At 40.6% G+C, this 12,817-nt stretch overlaps 1 protein-coding gene and 2 long non-coding RNA genes across 5 annotated transcripts in view; 1 reads left to right on the top strand and 2 right to left on the bottom strand.

Moving 5' to 3' along the window:
* Positions 1-417: 417 nt before the first annotated feature.
* On the bottom strand, positions 418-4,261 carry LOC127933204 (uncharacterized). The gene is made up of 4 exons (XR_008147458.1): positions 2,928-4,261; positions 2,772-2,846; positions 2,401-2,698; positions 418-922 (listed from the first exon to the last, which is right to left on the bottom strand). It is a non-coding gene; the product is annotated as an uncharacterized LOC127933204 (long non-coding RNA).
* Positions 4,262-6,632: 2,371 nt separating this feature from the next.
* Positions 6,633-12,312, bottom strand: LOC127933203 (uncharacterized). 3 transcript variants are annotated; one of them, XR_008147457.1, is made up of 4 exons: positions 12,168-12,312; positions 11,936-12,007; positions 7,368-7,457; positions 6,633-6,786 (listed from the first exon to the last, which is right to left on the bottom strand). It is a non-coding gene; the product is annotated as an uncharacterized LOC127933203 (long non-coding RNA). The 3 variants fall into 3 exon arrangements; XR_008147456.1 differs by having other exon boundaries at positions 11,936-12,010; positions 12,168-12,300; XR_008147455.1 differs by lacking the exons at positions 11,936-12,007; positions 12,168-12,312 and adding an exon at positions 8,275-11,291.
* The window catches only part of LOC127933201 (acetyl-coenzyme A synthetase 2-like, mitochondrial), a 24,598-nt gene continuing 23,749 nt past the window's right edge, over positions 11,969-12,817 (top strand). Inside the window, exons 1-2 of the mRNA XM_052530002.1 lie at positions 11,969-12,404; positions 12,632-12,728. Coding sequence (XP_052385962.1) covers positions 12,059-12,404; positions 12,632-12,728 — 443 coding nt within the window. The 5' untranslated portion in view covers positions 11,969-12,058. The remainder of the gene's footprint in view (positions 12,405-12,631; positions 12,729-12,817) is intronic.

Below are 12,817 nucleotides of genomic sequence, written 5' to 3'. Positions count from 1 at the left end.
TATTATGGTATTATTCATATTATACATATAATTTTATGCTATTATAAATCTATTATGTCACATATATTATTGTACCGTTGTACTCGCTTTTCATATTAATCACTTTACTTTAAGTTGTACTACATATATTTTTAAAAGCAGACTACAAGTGTGCCACTTTTTGTTTTGTATTTACTTGTTTAATTACATTTTCTCAACGATAGTAAATTATTAGTGTTTAAAGGTGTATTATTTAGATTTTATCCCAGTATTTCAAAGGGAATGAGCTGTGTTCTGACCTGAGACACAAGAAAGAGAGAAAAAAAGAAGGAAAAATGTTGGGATTGAACACAGAGAAATCAATAAAACAACTACATTTCATTTAATGTACATTCAAATTACATTACAGACATGTGTCACAGTTATACTAAATTAACATTAGAATTGTAAACCAAAAAAATCAACGAAATCAACAAGTGAGACAAATGTGAGCTTTCACAATTCCTTACGAAAATTAATAATTTTACAAACCTAACTAAATAATTAAATCGTGCTTTTATTCAGAAAAAACGCAGCTCCTCCGGTTACTTTCATTTGTTTTTAATGCAGTCTTGCCCTCACTAACATGGCGGACGAGCGGCAACGGCTCAGAGTCTATGTTCAGAGCGCCCAATGAGGTATTTACATGTCTATGTTCTAAACTGCCAACCAACCACTGGGGGGTATTCCAAAAAGCAGGTTATGTGACATACCTGGGTCTGTTTAAGGGTAAGTTCGTGGATAACCTCAACGTTCGGTTCCAAAAACAGAGGTAACTTTCTGGGTATGTATGTAACCATAGCAACTGACTCTCTGAAGACAACCTGCTCGAGAGCAGGTTATGTTTCAGTGTAACTTCGTTTCAGAAGGTTGGTGAGCATGGCGTGACCTTTTGACGAGGATCCTGTGGACGTAGAAGCACAAATTATACGAGTTTTTTTTTTCGTCGGGAGAGGGTTACAAGACCGCGTATTGATGTGTTTGCATACCCTAATTAATATTTAAATGAGCGTTATCGTTTTTCAAAAGATTCATTAGTTTATTTAACACGTCTTTTAAAACCGCATATCGCAAATGTGACAAACCGCTGCTCTGCGCTTAGCACAGAAAACATTCTGTGCATAGCACTTAGGTTTTTTGCGTCTGGCCATTTTTTGTACAGTGTGGGCGATTCAGAGCATGTGGGAAAGGCAACTGTGTGTAGAGCCGTTCGTACAGTGTGTCTGGCACTTAAACAGTTGTTACCCACGTTTGTACAGTTCCCTGGCCATAAACCTCTGCTTGTTATTAAAGACGAATTCCACAGAATGGCAGGTTTGTCCTTTGTAGTAAAATATATGACACATATTTAATATTTAGTCATATTAGTAATATCTATACATGTATTCATTATGCACACACTTCATACTTCCATAACTTTGTTTCAGGGTTTCCAAATGTAATTGGGTGCATTGATGGCACTCACATTCCTATTAAAGCTCCATCAATAAATGAGGGAGACTATGTTAATAGGAAATCTATTCATAGTATCAATGTGCAGGTAACAACTTAATTTTTTCCCCTTCTTAAAATCATCAAAGTCATTACTTTTTCCACTAACTATAGGTAATATGTGAGGCAACCCAAATCATCACCAATGTCGAGGCAAAATGGCCAGCATCTGTGCATGATGCCAGAATTTTCCGCGAGTCATCATTATGCCAGACATTTCAGCAGGGTATGATTTGCTTTATATAATTTTTTGTTTTTACTATATTTGTGTTGTACACTTCAATCATTACAGGACAGTACAATGGTTACTTGCTGGGGGACAGAGGATACCCTTGTCTGCCCTATTTAATGACACCCTACCCTGAACCTGAGCCTGGACCACAGACACGGTTTAACCTGTCTCACAGCCGAACACGGGCCAAGGTGGAGATGACTATAGGGATCCTCAAATCTTGGTTTCAGTGTCTGCGTAGGCTCCGGGTTAGTCCAGAGAGGGCATGCAACATTATTGGGGCTTGTGTTGTGCTTCACAATATTGCCACTATAAGAGGAGAGAGCCACCCTCCTTGTATTGAGGAAGATGGCCCAGAGGAACACCGACAGATTTTAGAGGCCAACAGAGACGGAAGACTTTTGAGAGACAGGATTTGTCAAAATTACTTTTATTAGTTTTTTTGGCAATGGTCTGCCAGGCAGTTTATTTCTTCATTTCCAGAAAAACAGTAAAAGTAAAATTCATTAAAATGTTTTTTTTTTTTATATTGCTTTACACATACATACATACATACAGATAGATAGATAGATAGATAGATAGATAGATAGAGACAGACACAGACAGACAGACGGACCACTTTTAACATGCAACAGATTAATATTCAGACAAGTTCTCACCTTAAGGCGATTCTCAAGTAATTCTATTTCAAGTGCTGCGTTTTTAATGAGGAGCCTTTTCTCTTCCATTTGAAGCTGTATAAGGTCCATCTCCATGTCACTTTTTCTTATTTGTTTTTGAAGATGGACCTTATACAGCTCCTTTGCTGGCAACTAAGGTGGAAAAATTTAATAAATGAGATTGTTTGGTCAGACAATAAAATTCAAATATAGACACATGGACACAAATTCTTACTCTGCTTAGATTGTGTGCTGAGGCTGAAGGACGCTCATCTGTGGGCAAATCCCTAGGTATGTACTATGAAAGGACAATGACAGTTTGTTACTCTAATGCAAAAAGGGGCCATACATCATAATGGTATGCATCATACCTCAGTGGATCTACCAGCATTGTCCACTTCTGTCACAGCAGATGTGGTCTCTTCATCGTCATCATCATCTTCATCCTACAAGACAAATATTCAAGTATACATTATTTGGCAAAAAAAACAAAAAAACCTAAAAGTACCTGACAACAAATCACTTACAACTGTGACAGACTGTGTTCTTTCTGGAGAGTCCAATAATACAATCCGTCCATCAGTATCTATAAGAACACACAACCCGTTAAATTCTCAATATTATAAAAGAAAATAATACATCATATGCAGTTAAATACAATAAGCCTACATAAAAAATTAATCTTGTTCAAAAAGCCTTTAAGTGACAGAGATAGTAATTTATCAGGACAAAAAATTAAAAAAAAATCATAGAGGTAAACTTTTCATATTTCACCCTTTTTTCACCATCACTTGTGGTGCATAGTATGTGTGATGAACTGCCCCCTGGAATGCCAGCAACCACTGGTCGCCCTTTATTAAGGGATAGAGCCAGCTCCTCAGATGGGGTGAGGGGAGGTTGTGGTGGCCCCCCGCCAGTTAGACGGGCTTCAGTCTTCTTTCTGTTAGCTGCATGACAGAATGAATATACTAAATCCTGTTATAATAATAGTTCAGTAATTGTGTAATCAAATATTACCTTTTTGCAGAATGTTTTTGTGTTTCATTTTGACTTGGCTTAAAGTTCTTGTGGCTCCAGAAGGATTACACCTTATTAAATAAGAAATATACATTATTATTTCAAGCTAAAGAAATAAATGGCAGGAAAAGTAAATGCTTTCATAGTGATTTAACATATTCAAAAGGATGTATAAGTCATACTTCATTATTTTGCATTTCAATAAAACGGGAGCAAATACCAAATTTGTAATTTAATACACTCACGCATTTACTCTGTCCGTTATTTTTTGCCAAGCCAACTCTCTTGCTTTAGCCGATGCAGCTGTATTGCTTCTTTTTTATATTATTGGCTCAAACTCCTCACAAGCATGCATTAAAACTTCCAACTCCTCTGTGAAATACGCCGCTCTCTTTTTTTCGCTTTGAGTTTCCATGGTGACTCGTGAAATCGGCGATCCATTGAAAATGTCTTTATACATGCACCGTGCACGCGCATTAACTCTGGGTAACCAGTAAGAGGTTGATTAAACTAACTCTTCTCAGGTGTTTTGGAACCGACATACTCATGGTATGCCTGTTTGGGGTAAATCAACCCAGAGGTTATAGTTTATCAAATGGTAAGTTAATCAAGCTTTCTGGAATACCCCCCAGATTGGTCGACCCGTACACAATCACTCATTGGATGGACGATTTTACAGGATTACCTCCGATTGAGTGGCCTGACATCTACACTTCTGATAGAGAAACTGAGGGCGTATAAATCCTTAGATTAAATAAAGAGTGACATTACAGTAAAATTATTATTAAGATGTAAATATTTTCTATAAATAAAAATTCTGAAGACTGCAAATTAATTATAGACTTTCTGTATTTATTCTTTCTTACCATGTTCTTAAATTCCGGTCACAATTAATCACAACAATGTATATAAAATGATCAATGCATCCAACAGACAGCGTGAAGCCACCGGAAGTGTTCGATCCGCCATTTTACTAATCCCTACCAGCAGAGAGCACCATTGAGTTACATTCAAACCGCTGTCCTAAAATAACTCGATTTGAAGCAAATCAATCAAACGGGAATCATTTTTATGTTATGTGAAATAAATATGTAATAAATATATGTATATGTAATAAATTAATGTTTACTTCAGATGTTATCTGCCGTGTTTATGGTCTTTTGGGGCAGGATAAGCGATATATTTAAATCGTTTAGGTGGGTGTGTCTGCTGTGCACTGATGACAAAGGTAACTGATCCAACACAAAATATACCTTATTTATTAAATTATTTACAGGTGAACAGGGGAAACCCATAAATAACAAACATTTAAATAAACATGATCGCTTTCTCTCAGTCCACACTGAGCACATTTTGATCTGCTCAGAGACCCTAAAGGACAACATTTTCAGACGGTGTGTGTAGGAACTGAGTTTATGGTACAGTGCAGCTCATTGTCCCACATTCTCTCTCTCTCTCTCTCTCTTTCTCAATTCAATTCAATTCAATATTGCTTAATTGGCATGAATGTAAATTATACAGTTTTGCCAAAGTCTTGTGTACATATATAGAAAAATAAATAAATGATAACAATAATAATAATTAAATGAACATCACAGTCATGGAAATGAATATTATAACATCTTAGAATATTAAACATTTGATACCACAGTCTTTGATACCACAGTCTCTCTCTCTCTCTCTCTCTCACACACACATACACACAGACTGGTGCACTATCCTTGTAGGCACACAGGACACTCCATAGGCATAATGTTTTTTATACTGGACAAACTGTATTTTCCATCGCCCTACACTAACCCTATAACTAAACCTAACTTAACACTCACAGAAAACTGTTCCAGATAAAAATGTGTCCAGCAAAGAAGGAAAATAGTTTGAACAAAAATCAATCAATCAATCAATCAATCAATCAATCTATCTATCTATCTATCTATCTATCTATCTATCTATCTATCTATCTATCTATCTATCTATCTATCTATCTATCTATCTATCTATCTATCTATCCCCTCCTCCACTAGGGGGCAGAAAGAGTTTGGGGTTGTTGAGATTGAGAACAACATCCAGAGACCCAACGTGTCGCACTTATGGTCCAATTTTAGAAACCGAAAAGTGAAACCGTTTGATTCAAGCGCGATTATAAATTGATCACTTTACCACGTGTGACAGAAAGACTGTTCACATGATGATATGCAACATATTTGGCTGCTTTGAAACGATTTTATTTTCACAGGGAATATGTAAACAAAACATATCGTCGCGTCTTAATCTGAAACCATTGAAAGTCTGTGAAGTTTCTGTTAGTTGTATAAGTGCACTATGACTGTACAATACAATTTTACGTAACATCCAAAACTCCCTATCAATAAAGGAAATTGCATAATTGGAATCGGAGGTGAAAGCCAAAGCAGCGCCTGTGGTTCAGTTCATGGCATGGGTGGGTTATAACGAAGCTGATTTAGAGTTTTTCTTCACGCGGGCTCTTTGTCAACAAGTGTCCTCCTCTCTCTCTTGTCAAGTAGGGGTAGGGGTAACTGCAGCCTGGAGCAATGGGCGTGCCAAAAGGTGGGCGTGTCAAAATGATTCTCATTGGTTGAAAGAAAGGTAGGGGGCGTGCCAAAAGGTTTAGCGAAAACTGGCTGTTTATTGGCCTATTAATAGAAAGCAATAAATTAAACACATAATCCTATAAAACCAAATGTAATTCTTCCAAGGTAAAAAATAGCGTTAATGATTTAAAGAATATTATTTTAAATTACTTTCGAGAAGTACCTTTAAAACGGCTTACTGACGTCATCACCCCCTCACGCTTAGGTCTTAGTTTATCAATAATCAAAAACAGATTAAAATTATTTTTGAGAATACAAAAGTCTCTTAACACGGTTAGTCCCAACTGCTGTTCTTAAGTTAAAGTCAAAAGCTGTATTTTTTATATTAGTGAACTAACAAGAACAAACAACGAACAGCTGTATTTTTTATTAACTAACAAAGTTGAATAAATACTGTATCGAATGTATTGCTCATAGTTAATGTTAGGCATTACTTAAATGTTAACAAATGAAACCTTATTGTAAAGTGTTACCCTTGAAAACTAGGTTTTGCTAGGAAGAAAAAAAAGATGTAGTTGACAAAACCACTAAATTATCAAATTAAAACATTAGTCAAGAGTTTAGTAACCTTATGTTACGTGACATAAGCAAACAGACACAACATTATCCACTAAAACATTTATTTAGCTTTCAGGATGGATGGATGGATGGATGGATGTGAAGACGCCTTTCTTTCCAAGACCACAGTATCTATAGCCATGACACACCTGCTGGGTCTTCCTCACATCTGGATGGACAGACTTGCAGTCAACAATACCTACACAAGAGAAAAAACTCATGTTGAGAGATTCAAACAAGAAGTAACCAATAAGTAGAATAAAATATAAAATAAAAAACACTGCAAGTGTTGTCACAAGCCGAAGCACAAGTGTCTGAGAGATGCTAGCATGCAGCCAGAACCTTCTCCATTATATTATAATACAACTGTACTGCTGACTCTGCACTGAGTACCAAAAGTACATATGGTTCCTGTGCATGTTTACTAAAAGAATGGAATCACAAAAAGGTGATTGGTGCTCATCTATACCACAGGTTATACTAATATTTGGTTAATATGCATGTACCACTCCAACATGTTGGGTAAACCTTCAAAAGAGTGAATGTCCTTCGAGTGCACTTTGGCCAATGGTACAGTCAAGGCATGAGGATCTAATACAAAATGCTTATCATTCAGAGTAAAGTTACTGACAGTGCTTGTCTCCCTCTTCTAATGTTGAGAATGTGCCTCTGAAGGAAAGTCAGTGTCTTTCTCAGGTGTATTAGTTATGCAATGTTGAGCACAAAATACATCCAGAAGGCTGTTATGAAGGCTTTATCAAGGCTGGTGCACTGACACACATCTATTCACAGTGAGCCCTCCTCCTATGATTGCCATTTTACAGTCAGTATCCATCAGGTGTGTGGTAGGAAAGGTGGAGCAGGGTCCCCCTACATGAACAAATAAAATAAATAAAATAATAAGAAGAAAAGAAAATGCTTTTTAAATTTCTTTAAATTATGTTCCATCCTCTTTAGCTCAGACAGTGTATACAGTGCAGAACTGCAAAAACAATCAGTAGTTTGGCTCCAAATCTCAGCTAGAAATTACCATTTTAACCCACTAAAAAAATAAATGCATACAAAAATAAATCTGTAAATATGATTCAATTAAATTTGATATTTTGTTTTTATCACCGTTTATGTTTCTCTTTCTTCAGAAAAAAAAAATACTATGAAAAAAAAAATTGAGCAGTTTTGTTGATTTGACATGAAATTACCCAAATTATCTGTGATGTAGCATGCATAGCACAACTAAACTTGTAACGTTACTTACGTTCATGATGAATCGCTCAACCTCTGTGGCTTTGCAAATGAGTAAATCATCTTGGTTACGTATGTAACCATGGTTCCCCGAACAGGGAACGAGATGCTGCGGTGACGTCACCTTATGGGAACACCCATCAGTGTGACAAAGACTGAAGCCCTATAACATACCACCAATCCTATTGGCCAAATAGCACTTGGCACCACCGCTACGCATGCGCATGCATCGTATACCTGGGTGCCGCGTGCTATTTTGCTCAGATTTCATGAACTGAAGAAGAAGAATGCTATCAAAGTATGGAACGGCCAGGACCGCAGCATCTCGTTCCCTATTCAGGGAACCATGGTTACATTTGTAACCGAGATGTTCCCTTTCATAGGTCACTTCGATACTGCGGTGATGTCACCGTATGGGAACTCTATACCATAACGCCTGACGTACCTGATAGCTGGGATCCAAGGAAGCATCTACTCAAGCGGAGAGAACCCAGGAGCCAGGAACCATCCTCACACCCAGACTGTAAGACTTGATAAAAGTGCTCTATAGAAGATCCACTGAGAAAAGCTTGTGAAGAAGCCACTGCTCTCGTGGAATGAGCTCTAATTCCTAAGGGCGAAGCGAGTCCGCGCACCTCATAGTCTAAAGATATTGCTTCCACTAGCCAATGGGACATGCTTTGCTTGTGACAGCATGGCCTTTATTCTTATGTCCAAAACAGACAAACAGCTGGTCAGACTCACGCCACGGGCTGTTTGATCAACATAAGCCTTCAGCGCTCTGACAGGGCAAAGACTTAGATCTCCTGACCCCGCCTCAGCAGGGGGTAAAGCCTCCAAGACCACTTGTTGAAAAGGAAAGGGGTTATGAAAACATAATTAGGCCTCAGTCGCAACAACACATTCACAGAGCCCGGTGCACATTCCATGCACGAGGGTGAGACAGAAAGAGCCTGTAAATCCCCAACTCTCTTGAGGGAGGATAAAGCCATAAGAAGAACTGTCTTCAGAGTCAGGATTTTATCCAGTATAGTTTCCAGGGGCTCAAACGGATGCCCTGATAAACCTTGAAACACAATAGATAAATCCCATGAAGCAAAATCGTGCCAAATCATTCCCTGTGCTTGTGATAGTAAATTCTGTCTGAGGGGAATCTCCCATGGAGAGCCCGCTAACAGACTGATCAGGTCCGCAAACCACGTCTGTGTGTGCCATCGCGGAGCAACCAGCAGCAGCTATTCCACTCTGTCCAGCCGTATCCTGGATAATACCACTGGAATTAAACGAATCGGGGAAAAAGCATACAAGCTGGTTTTGGGCAAATCGTGAGTGATGGAGGGCATAGGGAGAACCACAGCGGGCAATGCGTAGTCATGCTCAACACGAACAAGTCCACTCTCGCTTCTCCAAAAATCTGCCATAAGAGGTTCACTGTTTGGGGGTGCAATCTCCATTCCCCCTGCTCCAGAGTCTGTCTGGATAGCAAATCCGCTCGGAAGTTCAAACGTCCGGGAACATGAACCGCTCGGATCGACAGAAATTTGTTCTCAGACCAAAGAAGAATATTTTTCTAGCCAGCCTGCACAAGAAGCGAGAGCGTAATCCTCCCTGATGATTCAGATACGACACAACAGCTATATTTTTTGACCTGAGCAGTACATGATGGCCGATCAGCAGATTCGAGAAATACTAGAGAGCTAGAAAAACTGCCAGTAATTCTAAGCTGTTTATGTGCCAACTGTGTTGTGTCGCCGTCCACACTCCGTGGGCTGGGCGCCCTTGACTATCAGCTCCCCAACTGGTCAAAGACGCATCCGTCGTGACAGTCTCACTGGAAGCACAAATCCCCAGCCGAACTCCGGCTAGAAGGAATTCGGTTGACATCCACAGTTTTATCGACACAACACATCTCCGTGTCACCGAAATCGTCTGATGTGGAAGACAATGGGGTGAAATGTTCAGACTTTTCGTCCACCACTGAAAAGGGCGCATGTGAAGTAATCCCAGATGGATTACGGGGATACCGCTGCCATTAGACCTAAAAGTGTGAGGCACAAGCTCACCGTCACTGTGCGACCCGCTTTGAAGCGAGGCACGCATGACGCGATCAACTGAGCGAGTGGGAGAGATAGCTTAGCTGTCATCGCGCGAGAGTCCAAGTCTATTCCCAGAAAGGTTATCCATTGAGAGGGAATTCAAACACTCTTCTGGAAATTTGTGCATAAACCCAGGCTGTTTAAATGATTCAGCACAAGATCCTGGTGAGAGTGTTCTTGAGTCTGCGATTTTGCTATCACCAGCCAATCGTCTAAGTATTTCAAAACACGAACGCCTTGGAGCCGCAACGGGGCCAGAGCTGCGTCCATGCATTTTGAAAAAGTACGGGGAGCCAGAGCTAAGCCAAAGGGAAGAACACGGTACTGATAAGCTTTGCCCTCTAAAACTTCATGTGTCTTTTGATGATCTGAATATGAAAGTATGCATCTTTCAGATCAATTGTGACAAACCAGTCGTTTGGTTGAATCTGAGACAAAATAGAATTTACCGGTAACATCTTGAATTTGCTCGTCCTGAGTGCAAGATTCAAACGGCATAAATCCAGAATGGGTCGCAACCCGCCGTCTTTTTTTGGCACCACAAAATTGCATCTGTAAAACCCTGACTCCATCTGAGAGGGGTGTACTTCCTCTATAGCCCCTTTTCTCAGCAGAGTTGACATCTCTTGTCGCAGCACCGCTATTTCCTTCGGTTTCACAACCGTGGGAAGAATTCCGCGGAAAGGAGGAGGGCCTTTTCGAAACTGAATGGTGTATCCGTGACAAATTGTGCGTAACACCCATTGCTAGATGTCGGGCAAGCGTTCCGACGCATTTTCCAATGAGGCTGGACGTGACTCGATACGCCTTAGAAGGACAGCTCGCTGTTGGAGGGGGAAACATGCTTATCCTGTCAACTAGGAGAGAGAGAGAGCTTGCGTCAGCCGTGAAGTTCTCAGACCCCGAGGCCGTGGCGGATAAAACGTCTTTGTCGTAACATTCACAACCGAAGGAGATAGCATCGTATGCCTCCTGTGTGGGCTATAAATCCTCGTTAGAGAAAACGACTGGTTCGATAAAGCTCTTTTCCTGCACCAGGGTAGGGGAGAGCGAGGGATGTGGATAAAATTCCAGCACTGCGCTGTCCTCAAAATCCATATCGCACGTGTCTCCCCAAGCTATCGCCTCATGTGGTGCCTCGGCAGCCGCAACAGTGACGTGACGGGGGTTAGACACGGGGGCGACATTAGAAAACACTTCTACCCTCGAGCGCAGTACTCTAAGCCGCAGGCCATCACAGTGGGGACAAGAAGAAAGGCCGCTAAGTGCCGGCTGTGTGTAAGCCTAAACATACTACACACGTTTCATGTGAGTCTCCCTTCGTCCACGAAGAGGGGTTAGCACTGCTCGTAGAAACCGATGAGAAAGCGAGATGATTCCTAGGGCACAGATGATTCGCTTCCATGAAGGAATTAAATCTGAGCGAAATAGCGCGCAGCACCCAGGTATACGATGCGTGCGCATGCGTAGGGGTGGAGCCAAGCGCTATTTGGCCAATACGATTGAAGGGATGGTATAGAGCTTCAGACATTCGTCACACCGAGGGGTGTTCCCATATGGTGACGTCACCGCAGCATCGAAGTGAACTATGAAAGGGAAACCTCTTTCACATGGTTTATAAACACTGTTACACAAAAAGGACATCGATACAGACTACCAACTTTGTCTGTCAACAATAATAAACTAAATAAAAATAACTAGAGCTGCAAGATATGACACAAAGAAAATAAATTATGATCGTATTGTAACAAGCTATCAAGTTTGTGGTATATAAAGCATAGATAAACGTATGATGAATTTCACCACGTCTTCTTATTTCCAGTTTAAAGGCAGTTGGTATCCAGCTTATTGGTGCATTACCGCTCCCTTCTGTTGCAGCATAATGATTGAAAGTTGAACGTTTATCGCTGATTGGCCAACACCGTAACATTCCTTTCACCAATGAGAAACCTTTTGGCCCGCCCATTTCCCCAGGCTTCCATTCCCTTTTGGCACGCCCCTTCTAGCTACCTTTTGGCACGCCCATTGCTCCAGGCTGCAGCTTCCCCTGTCTCTCTCTTGTGAGGAACGGTCAAGAGCCACCTGCTGTGGAAACATGAGCAAACTTTACTCCAGTACAGACTGGGCGGAATAATGGCTGGACGTATGTGCATAAGTTTGCTGAATGCTTTGGTCAGGGGAAATGTAATATTTAGGAACCAGGAATGTGTGCGCAAAAGTAAACGTGTTGTGTTGAACTCACGGTGTCACGCCAGGTCTCTGTCCAGCATCAGCACGGTTCAACCGGACCTCAGCTCGCATCTCGCTGGCAAGACCTACTCAGATTTATATGAACTGTCAGTCAAAGATCCAGAAACGTTCTGGGGATCCATCGCCAGGGAAAGGCTGACATGGACCAAACCTTTCGATCAAGTGACGGACTGCGATCTCACCAGCGGGAAAATCAACTGGTTTCTTGGAGGGCAGCTGAACGTCTCTGGTGAACGTCCCTTTCTTCTTTAATAGTTTGTCGTGTTGATTGCTGATAAACCTCCACTGGCCGATATGCTAGATCAAATATTTTTATCTATCAGACCAAAAAGGTTTTATTTTAGCTGAGATGGTAATACTTACATATCCTCTCACTGCTTTATAAATCCACAAATAGCAACTTTCTATCTTGTCTACAGTGAGCTAGTAGTAATTTTATATTGCATTGATCGACAGTGAACTGTTTGGATGTACACGTGGCAAAGGATCCAGACAGAGTAGCCTTGATTTGGGAGAAAGATGAACCTGGCACAGAAGAAAGGATCACATACAGGTACATTTGTAGGTCCTGAGAAATTCACATGTGGCTCTTTATCACACCCCCAACCTCATCCACCCCCAGACTTACATTGTCATTTTCAA

This window comes from Carassius gibelio, chromosome A17 (genome assembly GCF_023724105.1).
Source record: "Carassius gibelio isolate Cgi1373 ecotype wild population from Czech Republic chromosome A17, carGib1.2-hapl.c, whole genome shotgun sequence".
Taxonomy (NCBI): domain Eukaryota; kingdom Metazoa; phylum Chordata; class Actinopteri; order Cypriniformes; family Cyprinidae; genus Carassius; species Carassius gibelio.
The sequence above is the reverse complement of the archived record's forward strand: the minus strand, read 5'-3'. Positions and strand labels throughout refer to the sequence as shown.